Below are 17404 nucleotides of genomic sequence, written 5' to 3'. Positions count from 1 at the left end.
TCCTGTCCAAGTTGGGAGTTTTATGTGCCTTAAACAAATAGTATAGCTTATTTTAAGAAAAAAAAATTTAAGTTAAGAAAAATATTAATTCTGGGAAATATTTATAGATATATAAATATAAATGGACTGGTATATGCTACATATATACTCTCACACACATACACATATATGTATGTATATACAAATTTATATATTTGAAAAATCACTCCTGTATAACCTGGCATTTTATATAAACCATAAGACTCTTGTCTTTGATCAAATGCCTTAATATTTCAAGTGGTAATTAATTTTTACAAAAACCAAATATCTGTGCTTCTAAAATTACTTGGCAGCCATTTGCAAATGATACAGTGGCATGTTTGACTGCAACATCAATTTTTTGATATCATGTTTCTACTCTGTAAGCCATAGCAACTGATTTCAAGTTTGCCAGTTTAAAAGTTCAAAAAAAAATTCTAGTTTTTGCCAGTTTTACTGGAATAAAATTTAGGGGCAGGTGTTACTCAGTAGCCCTGTTGGAGGAATCTAACATGTTTGCTTTTTCAATCCTGAACACTCAGTCTAGAAATATCTTCAGTCTTAATTATTTTTCACACTGTTTCTTCATACTATGTTTGCTTATAAATGTGTTCTAGTTACATTTTCATTATTTTATTAATAAAAAGGCAATTAACTTATATTTTGTGTTTCTTAAACATAATCTAGATGAGGAAGAGGATGGCAAGACTCCAACTCAACCACTGTTGAAAAAAGGCAGGCATTTTTCATCATTTTATTTTAATCTCCTTTCTCATACTGTTAATTCTTTAACTCCAATTTTATTATTTTCTTTCTTTACCTTGGTTTTTATTTTCATGGTGAGGTGATGTTACAGTTATTTATTAAATGCAGATTAGAAAAATAATGACTGGTCCAAATAAAGCATTAAATCATCCCAGGAAAAGGTGATATGTCAAAAACAAATTCTTTTAAATCATAGTAGCATTTCAGGAATATTCAAATCCTGAAAGTCAGTATTTTAATTTTATAATTTAAACTGCATGGTTTAGATGATAAGTAGAGACACTGAAATAGGTTTATTTACAGTGTCACTTGCATTCTTTACCATCAGTTGTACCCAGCCAAGTCCTTAATTTTGATACTAATATATTTCTCATTTCAAAAATTACAATATTTCTCACAGTCCTGCTGCGTTTGGGAGATACAGTCATGTCAACGTACATGAATTTTATGAGAAGGAGATAGAGGTGAGAGTTATGGAGCAGTGTGGTTTGGTAGCCATATTATTTCATCATGCAAAGTCATTCGTCATGTTTGCATACATCATGGCAGCATGAAACGTGAATGATAAGACATTCTTCAGAAGTGATCAGATTTCTTTCTGTGGATTTATGCTTTTAAAATTTGGTATAGGGATTTCATTATAGTCATTTGCTTGCTCACAGTCAGTGCTGATTTTTTTCTTCCTTTTTAATTCCTAGCGATGTAAATGAGAATTCCCTTGACAAATTGTTCTTTAAACCTGCAGCAAATGGGTGCTCTTCCTGGGAGTTCCCACATTGTTTTTGTGGTTCACAGAAAGATTTGGTGCTTATATGGCTTTAAAATTGGGCCTCACATATTGAGGGGACAGAGTTAGGTAAAGATGAGGGAGTTTTTCCTTCTTCAGTGAAACAGTGAGAGGTTTTACTGTGATAACTGCATGATTGTATTGATATGTCTCCCACTCCCTTCTGTCTTTTATATTACAGATAAAAACATTTATTTTAAATATTTTTGAGCTTTAAATTATTGAGAAACCAAATTACAAAAGAAATATCTTCATGGAACAGGGATAAACTTACTTTGCCCAGTCAGCCTAAAACAGCTTTTCAAAAGTCAAAATCTAGCAGTTATAATTTTATTTACTGGTTTTTGTGATTCTCTTTCATTCAGAATGCTTCAAAATATTAGAAATTAGGCAAGGTAGTTTGGATGAGTATAGATATATTTATCTATAATCATTTAAAAGTATGTTCAAATTACAAGCAATTGTGTCGTGAAGAATGCCATGTATATAATTGTCTTTCATTATAAACATCTGAATATACAAAAGTTAGGGAACTATAGGAATTTAGCAAAATATACTTTAAGATTTACCTCTCTTACATCTTATTTTTCTGCTTAATCCTTCAGAATCCAAAGGCCCTGCTGTGCCTTTAAACGTAGCTGACCAAAAGCTTCTTGAAGCTAGTACACAATTTCAGAAAAAACAGGGAAAGAATACTATTGACGTCTGGTGGCTTTTTGATGATGGAGGTAAGGTTGCTAACCTATTTTTTTTTAATAAGTTTAAATTTTTTGGAGTTGTGGGGGTGTTATTAGGAAATAGCATGTACTCTTTACTCACTGACCCATTCCCATTAGGCCAACATTCCCCAAAGCATTAGGATTAGTTCCAGAATCAGGCATCACACTTAGTTGTCATCTCTCTTCAGTATCCTTTGGTTTGAAAGTTGCTCAGCCCTTCCTTGAGCTTTATGACTTGAAAATTTTTTAAAAAAATTAGACCGTTTTGTAGAATGTCACTTGATTTGAGGTGCTGTTTAATGATTCATAATCATTAGTCTCAAGTTATGTATTTTGGGTAGGAATATCACAAGAGTGATGCCGTGCCTTCTGTCTGCATCTCATCAGGTGGCTCTTGATGTTGATTCGTCTCATCACTGGTGAAAGTAGCTTTGACCTTTGAGTAAGGTGGCTTTCACTGTGTTTATATACTGAAAAGCTATTATTGCCACCTTTTATAATTACGGGTATTTGGGGCATGGGCAATTTCTTTGAGACCATGTAAATATTCTATTGTTGCTGTGATTTTTGCCACCATCTTGAGCACACATTGATATTTCCGCCTGAATTTATTTTTGCTGTTATTGTTATGGTGTATATGTGGTTTCCAAATGATGATTTTTCCAATCCCATCATTTCTTCCTTATTTATTAGTTTTATCTGGTGTTTAACTGTAAAGAAGAGCTTTCTCTTTACTTCTATTTGTGTGGACTTAACAGTCTCCAATTATATTCAGTGGGTTAGCATTTTTCATTTTTATAATTTATTTTGATGTCCCAGATTTGACCAGCAGTATCCTCTTTAGGCTGACTTCTGTGTCCATTTGTCATGTCCCGATCATTCTTTATTTTATGATAAAATATGATGTTCCAGGCTCAATTTTGTACTTCACCTGCATCAGCACTTGAATGACCCTTTAATCCAAAGAGCCTTGATTCCTTTCAGTGAAGAACAGTATTTAGAAACATCGGTCAGAGCATTAGATACGCCCGTTTCTACTAGGGTGTCACTGCTCCCATGCCCTCTCAGTGGACAGATGTAGGAAACACACACAGCACTTATTTGTATGTACATGTGTAGATTGAAACCACTTCCATTGCCAACACTGCAGGCTTTGCTCCAGCTTCTCCCTTTTCATGTTTCGAAACATGACTCCCATTAGCTTCAGTGAACATTCTTTTTCTCAGTCCTGATATAACAAATCTCCCTACCCTGCAAGGTCAGTACCTCATTTTTTGCTTTCATGACATGGGCCTTGTCTTCACTGGACCTCCCTCCTTATTCAGGTCTGCCAAGTGGATTTTTGACTGAATGATTACAGGCAGGACGGAAAAAAAATGTTTGTTATATATTGAGGTGTGGTAAAGAAGTTTTTAGCAGCTAACTTGAATTAAAAGTTTTTAATTGAGAAATCAATGTTAAATATAAATGATCTGTTATATTTTTATGACTTAGGTTTGACTTTATTGATACCTTATCTTCTGACTACCAAGAAAAAGTGGAAAGATTGTAAGATCAGAGTATTCATTGGTGGAAAAATAAATAGAATAGACCATGACCGAAGAGCGTAAGTCTGTTTTAAACTGATGAGCTTTTATCTAATAGTATTTCATTATCTCAATATCGGTTTGGTAGGGTAACAATTAGACAGTACAGAAAATGTCAGTAATGCTGCTCTGTTCTGTAGCGAAGCTGAAGAGTCTAAAATAAAACCTCATTCTTTTTAATTTAGTCTTAATGTTCAAGTTTAGATTCTTGGTTTTACTCACATGTAATATTTTTAATATGTTGACATTTTAGAACATCTTTAAATACTTGTAGCATAGAAGCATTAATCAGCCTTTTATGAAGAAAAATTAGCAGGGTAAAAAGTGCACAAAAGTTATATATCCATATATGTATTATACTTTTCAGACTTCTAGACAACAGAAATGCATGATGGCCTTGTCCATTCTCTCATTTCTGTCTGTCCTGTCACACAATTCTAGTTCTGGTTTCAGTGCTTCTCTAAGTACCCTCTGTCTCATTTCTGACTATTTCATAATATATTATACATATGCTCCTAATTTCATGTTTGGAAAGAAAAGCTTTGATCATGTGACGCCTCTGCCCCAAGGAATTTTAACTTCTTCTCTGTTACATACCATAGAAAGCCTGTGTGACAATCAGGGCCCTTTATAGTCTGTCTTGTTTCCTTTCTGTCTTTATCTCCTGTTTGCCCAAATATGCCTTATACTTCAGTTTACATTTCTGCACCCACCCTAAACATACATATGATTTCAGACTTTTACTTCTTTGCCTGCTCTCATCTCTCTACTACAAATAGTTCTTCACTAGCCTCCCTTCTGTGTTAAAATAACTCCATTCTTTAAAACCTAGTACTTATTGACACCTTCCTCATAAACGTTCCCTGTTTCTATTTGTTACAAATAACTGTTTACCAGTTTTTATTGAAATTCATGTACGTATACAAACTGACTAAAATTAAAAAACTAGGTGCCATTCAAATTTAATTATTGTCTTCCTCTGTCCATTGGATACTAAGGAAAAATTCAGAGAATGTAAGAGAATACAATGCAAGTTTCTAGATAATTTAGACGTCTACTTTGTGAATGAGTAGTATAAATTAATTCGATGGATTTTGCTCAGCACCTGACATACTTTTCCTGTAAATCATTCTTTCCTATAAATCATATGGAGTCAGCCCTAAATAGAATAAAAATATTTCTGTATACAGCCTTCATGTATATCAGTGCTGTTCACTTTTGTTCTAGGATGGCTACTTTGCTTAGCAAGTTCCGGATAGACTTCTCTGATATCATGGTCTTAGGAGATATTAATACTAAACCAAAGAAAGAAAAGTAAGTTATTAGATAAATTGTTTTGTATAAATTTCTGATTGTTTTATGGATGACCTACTCAGACACTGTAATAGGTCATTTAACTTAATTACCTGGGGGTTTTGCCTGCTTTTAGTTACATGTGAAGTCAACTTTTTCTTAAGCTAGCAGATAACTGACTGACATTGCAGATATTGAAGTAAGTCCAAAGGGCCCTTTATAGTCTGTCTTGTTTCCTTTCTGTCTTTATCTCCTGTTCCCCCAAATATGCCTTATACTTCAGTTTACATTTCTGTACCCATCCCAAACATACATATTAACTGTCTGTATTCCTTTTTTTTTAAGTATTGTAGCTTTTGATGAAATGATTGAGCCATACAGACTTCATGAAGATGATAAAGAACAAGATATTGCAGATAAAATGAAAGAAGATGAACCATGGCGAATAACAGATAATGAGCTTGAACTTTATAAGACCAAGGTATTCTTTCTCTCCTGCTTCCTTTTCATTAATCTTCCTTGTGGTTTTTTTAGAAAATACTTAAGAAATAAATATCAAGAACTACAGTTGGTTATGAAAAGAACTAGTTGTGTAAACTAAATCTACTTTAAGTTGTACTTATATTTGGATAGTGCAAAGCACTGATTTTTTTTTTTTTTAAGTTTGGGAATGGATATTTTTATTATACCAAAATTGATTTTGGTTTCTTTTTATCTATAGTTTTATGTACCAGGGAAAATTTCAGTTTTAGAAAGGACTAAGAATGACTGTTATGTTTCATTTCAGACATACCGGCAGATCAGGTTAAATGAATTATTAAAGGAACATTCAAACACAGCTAATATCATTGTCATGTAAGTAATAACCTATACTAAGATTTTCTTGGCTATTCATTTTATGATAATTCAATTAGGATTCATTTCTTCTACCAAAAATATATCTATAACCATAATAACTTAGTGGTTATGAGAGAAAAACAAACTTTTTTTTAATACATTTTGCTTTAAGCATATGAAGAAATCATATAAGATAAGAAAGATAAAAATATTTACCTTAAGCTTATATAAATCTAAATAATTCCTTATCATCGTAGCATATTCTGGGATTTTTTTCCTTTATGCTTTTTCCCACTTTTAAAAAATTCCTTAGCTTTGGAAATACCACAGCATAACCTGGAAATACCACAGCATAACCATCAACATTTGTCGGGTAATGGGGCTGCAAGTTGAAATTTGGTTCCTAGACAGTTTCTTCATAGAAATAATTCCATCAAGTTAGGCTAAGGATTAAATTTAAAACATGGTTCATATCTGAATTCCCACTCCCAAGTTCCCACATAAAAAATGTCATATAGACACAATGTCTTTGCATTGAATTTAGATACTTGTGCTCACTCTGGCTTTTCTTTCACTAAACCAGGTTGCCTAGATCTTTCTTGAACCCAAATTTTCTAAGTCCTGGAGCCTGGTCCTTATATAGGTAAAAAAGGCTCAGATCTCTGGAAACATGTCAAATTATGAAACTAAGTAATACCAAAAGATTGCTATTTTGACTAACCACCAGGAAATTTGACTACACCAGGAAATTTCCAATTTTGCTGATGGTAACCAAGTATCTGTAATGGAAGTCACTAAAACATAGAAATCTAGAGAAAAACACTCTATGGAGCAACTGGACATACATCCACTACCTACAAATGAAAATGAAAGCTCAGAGATAGGTACAAGAAATTGAACATTAATATATAGAATTAATTATGTTTGAATTTCATTCATCCGTATGTAGTTACCATTATCAAAATTCAGATAGAAATATCCCTTTCTCCTAAAACAATTATAAGGGGAGATTTGAGGTTTAATTTTAGATACTAACTCATCAGTGGCCACAGGACTGGAAAAGGTCAGTTTTCATTCCAATCCCAAAGAAAGGCAGTGCCAAAGAATGTTCAAACTACCACACAATTGCATTCATTTCACATGCTAGCAAAGTAATGCTCAAAATTCTCCAAGCTAGGCTTCGACACTATGTAAACCAAGAACTTCCAGGTGTTCAAGCTGGATTTAGAAAAGGCAGAGGAACCAGAGATCAAATTGCCAACATCCACTGGATCATAAAAAAAGCAAGAAAATTCCAGAGAAACACCTGCTTCATGGACTATGCTAAAGCATTTGACTGTGTGTATCACAACAAACTGTGGAAAATTCTTGAAGAGATGGGAATACCAGACCACCTTACCTATCTTCTGAGAAACCTGTATGCAGGTTGAGTATCAACAGTTAGAACCAGACATGGAACAACAGACTGGTTCCAAATTGGGAAAGGAGAGGATCAAGGCTGTATATTGTTACCTTGCTTTTTTAACTTATATGCAGAGTACATCATGCGAAATGCCAGGCTGGATGAAGCACACGCTGGAATCAAGATTGTCGGGAGAAATATCAATAACCTCAGATACGCAGATGACACCACCCTTATGGTAGAAAGTGAAGAGGAACTAAGAGCCTCTTGAGGAAGGTGAAAGAGGAGAGTGAAAAAGTTGGCTTAAAACTCAACATTTAGAAAACTAAGATCATGACATCCAGTCCCATCACTTCATGACAAATAGATGGGGAAGCAATGGTAACCGTGACAGATTTCATTTTCTTGGGCTCCAAAACCACTGCAGATGGTGACTGCAGTCATGAAATTAAAATACACTTGCTCTTTGGAAGAAAAACTATGACTAACCTACACAGCATATTAAAAAGCAGAGACATTACTTTGCCGACCAAGGTCTGTATAGTCAAAGCTATGGTTTTTCCAGTAGTCATGTGTGGATGTGAGAGTTGGACCATAAAGAAGGCTGAGTACCGAAGAATTGATGCTTTTGAACTATAGTGTTGGAGAAGACTCTTGAGAGTCCTTTGGACTGCAAGGAGATCAAATCAGTCCATCCTAAAAGAAATCAATCCAGAATATTCATTGCAAGGCCTGATGGTGAAGCTGAAACTCCAGTACTTTGGCTACCTGATGCAAAGAACTGACTCATTAGAAAAGACCCTGGTACTGGGAAAGATTGAAGGTGGGAGGAGAAGGGGATGACAGAGGATGAGATGGTTGGATGGCATCCCTGACTCAATGGATACAAGTTTGAGCAAGCGCTGGGAGTTGGTGAAGGACAAGGAAGCAGTACATGGGGTCACAAAGAGTCAGACACGACTGAGCGACTGAACAACAAAAATTTGCTATTCTTAAGATATTTTGTAAGAAATACTTTGTTCAAACTTGAAAAAAAATAGGAATATATGGTATAGTAGTTGTTACAGCATATATTGTAATTATAGTAATTTTTAGTTACTATTACTGTGACTTATAGTTTTTATTATTTTATTCTTAGCTTAGTTTAATTTCTTGTTGTTTTTTGATACCAGGAGTCTCCCAGTTGCACGAAAAGGTGCTGTGTCTAGTGCTCTCTACATGGCATGGTTAGAAGCTCTATCCAAGGACCTGCCACCAATTCTCCTAGTCCGTGGGAATCATCAGAGTGTCCTTACCTTCTATTCTTAAGTGTTTTATCTGCACAGTGGACAGCCCTCCAGACGGTACTTCAGTGCCTAGTGAAGTAACTATCACTGAAATCTTCAACATCACAATGGTGAACTGTGACTTTTTTTCACTATTTCATTAATTTGAAAGCACACAGGGAAGTTGCTCCATTGATATATGTATGGAGACTTCAGTTTTAGTCAATTCCGTATTTCAGTCTTAGTGAATGATGATTCCTTGTTGGACTGAAGCTTGTGAGAGTAAAGTTTTTCCTTTGCTACTTGAATAGCAATAAAAGTGTGTTATTTTTTGATTGATGAAAGGAGTACAAAAAGCCTTTAGCCTTGAGGTGCCTTCTGAAATTAACCAAATTTCATCCATATATCCTCTTTTATAAATTTGTAGAATGTCGAACTTTGCCTTCAGCTATTTTTATTTCTAATCTTTCCCACCTTAAAATGGACACTGCTTTTCTTTTTCCATTGACCAATTAGTGTTGAGTACTGTATGTTTTCTATTACTTTTGTAAATGTGTTTGTTAGGCGAGAATTAGGACTAGTTAATGAAAATGCAAGGGAAAAAATATGAGAACTGAAAAGTGACCCTAAGGTTAGGTTTGCGTTAGGATGTATAAATGTAGATCTAGGGAGAAAAAAGCCCAATAAACCTTTTTTTTAAAACCTCTAATTGGCTGTTATTTATATCTCTTTTGATTATTATTATTTGAATCCTTAGGGGAGGTTGAAGATTTATCCAGTACTTCTATATACCATCCTGAAAAATCACATATTGTCATTCTCTAAAGAAAATCTTTTAAAATCATTTATATTTATTAGAAGAAAGATCTGTCCTAATTTAGAATTTTCCTCAAATCTGAGGGACTTTTACAAAATGCTAAAAGACTTTCCTGGTTAAAATTAGACAAAGCATTGTCATTTAATAGAATATTTCAATAAATATATGGAATATCACTATATCATCCTTTTTATAAATCATTAAAATATTTAATGTTTCATCAAATGGTTAAATGGACCACTGGTTTCTTAGTGAAATGTTCTTAGGCTTAATTCATTCAACTGTCAAGTACATAGTCTTAATTAATATACTCAGGTTTGAACAGATTATTCTGGACATTTAAATTTAATCCATTCTTAATACTTTAAAACTTTTGTGTTAAGAAAAACTGCCAGTTTGTGCTTTTGAAAAGTCTGTTTTGACATCATAGTCTACTAGTACAATTTGGACAGTGCGTATGTACTGTTACTAAAAGCTTTATATGCAATTATTAATGTGAATTTTTTGTTTTTATTCAAGGAAGGATTTCCTAGAAACATTTCAAGGGATTGTATGTCTACATATCTGTATGTGTGTGTGTATATATGCATACACATATGCATATGTGTATTTATGACGACACAATGGTTGTTTGCATTTTAAAGTGTTAAGATTTATCATATTAAATTTTTTGTTTATGAGTTCACAGATTGAAAGACAGGTTTCATGGAGAACAAATGTGATCACTGGAAGGGCATGTAACTTCACACAGTTATCATTCGATTAGGAAATGGAGAATGTTTCATCTAAAGTACTCTTCAGTGTGTTCACTGGTATAAGTTTCACTGGTGAAGAATTTATGTAGGTGTTCATGAATCTCGAAAATATAAAATTACTACTGTTGTTCAGTAGTGCAATATCTTTGCTGCATGAGTATGAACTAAGTTAATATCATAACAGAGATCTGATAGTAATTTTAAATTCAGAATGTTAAGAGAATGAGGTAATTGTTTTCCTAAAAACTTTTTCCTATGTTATAACTCATACCATTGTACCATTTTTTGGAGGTTTTGTAGTGTTTAAGAGGAAAGACAGTAAAAATGTCATATTCAATAAACAATATCATGTCTCAACTTTTTAAATGGTTAATAGGGCATAACTGAGTGCTGCTATCTTGAAATGTGCACAGGTACACTTACTTTTTCTTTTTTTAAGTTTTTCCCATTCAGGAAAACCTTGTTGTGATCTGTACTGCAGGAACCAAATGTCATGCATCATACATATGTGTATAAAGTACATAAAATATATCTAAATATACATAATGGGGAGGGTAATATTGTCTGTGAAATAATGTAAGAAACTTTTCACTTAAAAAGAAATGCATTACTTTTACTTAACACTAGATACCAGGTCAGGTTTTTCAAGGTTGTTTTTGTGCTATCTCTGATAAATTTCAACAATTAATTCTTAGAAATGTTAGCCAGTGTTGAAGCTATTCTACTCTATTTTATTTATGCTGAATTTGATTGTTTTAATGCCAAAAATTTTAAGTTCTAATCATTGCTGATAACTTGGAAATAAACAGTTATGCAATGGCATATGACCGTTCATTATTTCTCTAGGTAAAAATTCAGTGGGTTTAAAGAATGATGGTGTTAAGCTGATTATTAACAGTTAATTAAATCACATATTTATTTGTCACATTATTTCATTTGTATTTTTAGGTTTCCTTTTACATTCTTTTTTTATGCTTTCTGACATTACATATTTTTAAAGACTATGGAAAAATAATTTAAAGATTTGAGCTCTGGTGAATGTTTACTAAGTTTGAAAATGTAATATTTTGATAATACTGTACTATAACTGTCACACAAATGCTTTTCTAATGTTTTAACGTTGAGTATTGCAGTTGCTGCTTTGTACAGAAGTTACTGCAATAAAGGAAGTGGATTCATTAAAACAATTTAATGTCTATTCATTTTATCCATTTTATAAATCCCTGTCAACTCTGATTTTTATCTCATTTATACAACTTATTTCATGGATGTCTTGAGTTTTTTAAAATGGCTTTTACCCTAATATTCATTGTTTGGAAAAGTTGTTTGAAGTTGTTCACTATCCTTAAACCTTTGGAGTAATCACTAATTTTCTTGACAGATTGAGCTATATCAGACACAGCTCATTTTGATATTTTATAAATCATTTAACTTTTCTAATTCTGCTTTATTTGTCTTTTGGTTAAATCATGTGTTTATGAGCGAAGAAAGTAGAATATTAAAATGGATTCACAGTCCCTGAGTATAATCTGATTCATTTCTTGCTAAGATTTTTGGCAAAGCTAATTTACAGTTTTACAAAGCATTTTCACTTTACCATTTGAACATTACAGTAGGTGTATTATATGTGCGGGACAGCTGTTTCTCTCTCTTCTACTCTTGAGAAAGTAGCTTGGAGAATTGTAGCGAGTTTCCCAAGATCATGTGATAAATCAACAAAGGATACTGGTCTAGAGCACAGATCTTTCATCTTCACGCATATCACCATTATTCAGTCACTGCTGCCTGATCCATAACTTAATTACTGGTTTAGAATGGTCATTTCCAAACTACTCATACTTACCTGCCCAGGAAGTTTGTGCTCAGGTAATACAAATTACAGTTACAAGTATATACTGGGCACAGGCTATCTAATAGATCTGAAACAAATATAAGTGTCCATTGTATGATCTTTGCTTTTTGCTTATTCCTCAAAAAGCTGCTATTCAGGTTTACTCACTTCTTTGTGGAATAGGAGGGGGTTAAGAGAGAATTCAAAGGCAGCTATGATTGTGACATTTACTATCAGAGCATCCAGTGGTTTTCAAAACAGGAATGTAATTAAGTCTTTGAGCCAGCAGAGTTTTTTGTTTTGTTTTTATTTGGGGAATAAAAGATAAATGCTTTGATATGTGTCAACAGGATGCATATGTATGTATCAACAGGATGTTTATAGGATTAGAGGAAATGGATGATAGTTTGATGTTTATTTGGGTAAACAAGTAGTTAAAACATCAAAATAATGGTTAAAACAGCACAAGTTTAGGATACACTCATCAGAAAGTACTGTTTAGCTAGTTCAGATAGTAGGTACATGAAAGGTGTTGGTGGATTAACCAATCAGACATACTTTTTTGGGGGGGACTACTAAAACACCTGAAGAGCTCAGTCTCATTGCTTTTTATAGAATCTGGAAGCAGTGGTCATAGACCTGTTTTACCTGTGGCATAGGAGTTTAAGGTAGGCTGTTAAATGGCAGCATTAAGGAGAACTGCAGCCCATTTTTTCCTTGTTGAAACTACCACTGAATTTTGTGCTGGACAAGGTTACTACTGTTTCAGAGGAAAATGTGAATATGTCTGAATTTTTTGTCTCCTGCAGCCTTACTTGTGGCTGTGGTCCTCAGATCAGGAGCTCATTCCCCCAAATAATAGTTTACACATATTCTTTGTTCCTCTTTTCTATCATATGAATGCCAGTTAGCAAGATATTCCATCCAAAACTACAAATGAAAAAGAAATTTTCTTTTCTGATCCATGTGAAATGTAAAAACAGACACCTCAGACTCAGTATTTGTCAGAATTTCATTAGAATACTGCTAAATAAGCTTTGAAGGTAAAGAACTGTGGAGGTTTTATTCTAGAAACATTAATTGAGTTTCTAGATAATTTCATATCCAGTTCCTATCTAATAACAGACAAACTTTAAAAGTAAGCAGGCAGCGTGTTTTGATTTATATATAGTACACATAAGGCATATAACAACTACTGCTATAAGGTATTGTATTTGCTCTTTTATATTCTAAATAAAATTAAGTCCCAAGTAAGCCATTTTAAAAGGAGGTCATCACAATTTGAAAAGGAGCAAGTTTTAGGAATTTGTATGACCAGTATAACACAGGTTACTTTTATTTCAAGCACACATTTTTGCTTAAGCCATGAAAACTCCTTTGAGTTTCCTAGGAGTGTTAGTAGTCAAGATGTTTAAAAGATGGCAACGACTATTTGGGAATTGGGGTGGAGAGTGGTAGAATGGCAAGTTACACTCCAAGAAAGGTTCATGGATTGTGAAAGACTGCTTTTATGGCTGAAAGTCTTGCATTCACTCTTCCTTCTGGGAAACAGTGAATTGTGAAGAATGGAAGTTAGGTTTGTTTTTTTTTTTTTCTGAATTTTAAAGTCTGTTGATTTTAATAAGCATCTCCTATTAGTTACATGGTACTAAATTCAGAAGTATGACCTATCTCTTTCAGGAAGTCTTTTTCTATGGCTGTTCCATCAATAAAGATAATCCTTTGTTTACTGTCTGTGCACCTGTGAGTTTAACACTGTTGACGTAAACGTCACATTTGATGTTTTTCAGAGATTTGACAGTAGGGAATAACAGGTGTATTATGTACTAAAACAGGTGTATTATTGTATTGAGAACAGTGGTTCTCAAACTTCAGTGTGTATTGGAATCACCTTGAGGGTTTGTTAAAATATAATTGTTCCTGCCAGTCTCTGAGTGAAATTCCTCCCCTTCACAAACACAGCTTTTCAGTATAACCCCTTCTTTATGGTTCCCTTTATCCTTTACCCATGCCTATCGAGTCTCTTAAAGAGTACACTTATTTCCATCTCCTCTCAGCTGTGAATTCAGATAATGACCATTCTTCCACATTGCTGAGTGTGTTCTATCTGTATTAGATCATCTTTAGTGGTAGGAATAGAACCCAAAGCATACTAACAGAAAAAGCAGTCCAGGAAGACAACTGAGATGAGTCCCTGGACTCAAGTTTGTGTAATCAGGGACTCAGAACAGTGTCATCAGAATTCTGTGTCTACCTTTTCTTCTCTCTGGTTTGCTTCTCTAGGCTTGACTTGATTCTTCAGGTAAGACTGTCAGGGCATATTGTGCTCTATGGCTTCTGGGCAGTTGGGGCGAGAGGCGGGGGATCAATCTCAGTAGTTCAATGACTGTAGTAAAAAAAAAAAAAGGCAGTGGGGGTGCTGTGTTGGCAGCTAGTGCCCTTAGTTTCTTGTGTTTATGTAGTCGCTCAGAAAATTAAGGAAGGGCTGCTTCAGCTCTTTGATCTACACTGATGACTGGCTACTTCAGGTGCTGGTTTGCCCAAGTTTCAGAGGTTGATTCAAAGGTGAACAGCTCTGTAGGCCAAACCCAAGCCACTGACACCTTGACTAGGCCCTCAAGCTTTGCACTCAGATGCTCACTATCCACTCCATTCCTTGCTTTCCACCCTGCTCCCCACCTTCCACTCCCACCCCTACCTTCCACCCCCATCCCTGATCCATCCACTCCCCACCTTCTATCCTAGCCCAGCAGTCCCACAGCCATCCCAGCCTCAAACTTTCTGTTCACAGGGTATTTGGCAGAGGATTCTTGATTCCCTAGTTTGCAACAACTCCATTTGCACACCCCTCTTGTCCTTACTCCTTAGGCTAGTATCTCCAGAACTCCCACCCCAGTCCCTGCCCACTCCAGGGGGCAAAATCCCCCAACCCAGAACAAGAACAAGTCTTTCTTTCCCTTCCCCTTTCCCTGACAATGGGTCCTCGTGGCTTGTGGGAAAATGCAGAAAACCTGTTTTTAGTAGGGTCCACATCACAGAAGAGTATGCTTTTCCTACAATATCAAGAAATATAATAGCCATTTAGAAATGCATTTAGAATGACAACAGAATCTTCCCTCACCAAAACAGAGTACTATACTTTTTCTAATTGAAAGCCGTTTGGTTGATTTTTCCAACTATGTTGCACTACATTCTCAGCAGATCACTCTGTTACCCTTGAACCATGCCCATACAATGGTAAGCCCCCCAAAGTTTTAAAAAGTGTAGTGCAGAATTAACTTCTCTAGAAGACACCCATTACCTTGGGCTACAGTAGGGAGCCAGTAGGCACTGGTGGTATCAGTATCAGATGGAAGGTCGTTAAAATAGTTAGAAATGTCAGGGATGAAGGGGGATTGAATCAAGTTGAGTAGCAGGAAGAATTAAAAAGTTTAGATTCAGAAACCATATCAAGAAAGAATTAAAGGCAATAGGATTGTAATGAGGTTAGGTGGAGAGACTAGGGGATGAGATGATGAAGACATCAAAGTTTCTGGCTTGGGCCATGGGTGGATCTGATATTGAAACAGGAAGCTGAGTAAGTTTGGGGAAAGATATGCATGTGGCAGGAGAATAAAGGGGTTGTTTAGAACATGAGTTAAAGATAAGATTCAGGCTCTGGAACCCAACATGACAATTAGCTATTTATCCACTGAAATAATTTACCAAAAAAATCACTGAGACTAGAACCTTTTTTAGAAGCAACACGTAAATTATGTTGGTTTTGTTTCACTGTTACAGTTTGCTTAGGTTTTCTATTTCTTGCTGTGTCAATTTTAATAATCCTTCATTAAATGTTAATTCCTATGTATTGAAATTTACTAGCAATCGGAGCATGATTTTATAATTTCAAACTCTAATCATTTCATATATTCCTTTCCTTTTTATATTTTTTCTCATTTGTTGATTGGATTTGTTTCTGATCTTTAGAAGAAACGCACTTGGACTTATCACCTTCATTAATTTTCACAGGTGTCATGGCTGAAGAAACAAAAAAAGAAACAATGCTCTCTACATTTAATTCTCACCTTCCTAAATCACATGGAATATGAGGTCTTTTTTTTTTTTTTTTTTAAATTTTTATTTATTTATTTTTTAAATTTTATTTTATTTTTAAACTTTACATAATTGTATTAGTTTTGCCAAATATCAAAATGAATCCACCACAGGTATACATGTGTTCCCCATCCTGAACCCTTCTCCCTCCTCCCTCCCCATACCATCCCTCTGGGTCGTCCCAGTGCACTAGCCCCAAGCATCCAGTATCGTGCATCGAACCTGGCCTGGCATCTGGTTTCATACATGATACTTTACATGTTTCAATGCCATTCTCCCAAATCTTCCCACCCTCTTCCTCTCCCACAGAGTCCACAAGACTGTTCTATACATCAGTGTCTCTTTTGCTGTCTTGTACACAGGGTTATTGTTAGCATCTTTCTAAATTCCATATATATGTGTTAGTATACTGTATTGGTGTTAAGATATAAATCTATGGAAATATTCATTAGTTTCCAAAAGGTATCACTATCTTGCAAATAGCAATATGGAGATAAAGGAAAAGTCACACTCCTATCTCCAACATGCTTAACTATTTCAAAACATCAAAGACACTCTTCTATTTCTAAAACCATGGCATAGAACTAGCTCCTTGGCAGAAAGCTGCAAATTAGCTCAGGCTAAAGAGAGAGAAAGCTGACATGTTCTGTTGGATGAACTTGTTATACTGGAATAGCTGATAAACAAGAGCTATCTCTTGAACTTAAAAAATAAAGTCACAGTATAGTACAGTGAAAGGAATATTATTTTCTGGTCACTACAGGAGGCATATTTTTTTCAGGGAAGTTGAGTATAGATATACTGGAAGGTTGTCTTGTGAGAAGAAATCAAAATGTAGACGTGGCTTTCCCGAGAAACTGACCCTGACCCCCGTTCCTGTCCTGTTATTTACTGTGATCACAGCCCCTATAAAGTCTTGCTCTTTAACTCTTCTATGAGGATAATACTGTCCACTTCAGAGAGGGGTTATGAGATTTAAATAAATTATGTAAACAGGTGGCATATGGACAGTGTTCAGTTGATGTAAGCTCTTTCTCCCCCATTTCTCCTAAATTAGAAATAAAATGATACTCAGTTAATCACAGCACCACGAGTGACTATTTTCTTGCTCATCCCTTAGCACAATCCATCACCTGATCTTATTGATGTTTTCCTTCTAAACAACTCAAATCTCTTTGTTCAACCAATAGATTTGCTATGACTTCAGTTCTGATTTCCAACACTGGGAGCTGGA

General features: G+C 34.7%; 1 protein-coding gene across 1 annotated transcript in view; it reads left to right on the top strand.

Moving 5' to 3' along the window:
* The window catches only part of SLC12A2 (solute carrier family 12 member 2), a 93830-nt gene extending 82127 nt beyond the window's left edge, over positions 1–11703 (top strand). Inside the window, exons 21-27 of the mRNA XM_005888414.3 lie at positions 706–753; positions 2176–2298; positions 3784–3895; positions 5103–5189; positions 5514–5649; positions 5956–6023; positions 8580–11703. Coding sequence (XP_005888476.3) covers positions 706–753; positions 2176–2298; positions 3784–3895; positions 5103–5189; positions 5514–5649; positions 5956–6023; positions 8580–8715 — 710 coding nt within the window. The 3' untranslated portion in view covers positions 8716–11703. The remainder of the gene's footprint in view (positions 1–705; positions 754–2175; positions 2299–3783; positions 3896–5102; positions 5190–5513; positions 5650–5955; positions 6024–8579) is intronic.
* Positions 11704–17404: the final 5701 nt, after the last annotated feature.

Source organism: Bos mutus, chromosome 7, assembly GCF_027580195.1.
Source record: "Bos mutus isolate GX-2022 chromosome 7, NWIPB_WYAK_1.1, whole genome shotgun sequence".
In the NCBI taxonomy this organism is placed as follows: domain Eukaryota; kingdom Metazoa; phylum Chordata; class Mammalia; order Artiodactyla; family Bovidae; genus Bos; species Bos mutus.
This window is presented reverse-complemented; position numbering and strand designations above follow the sequence as displayed.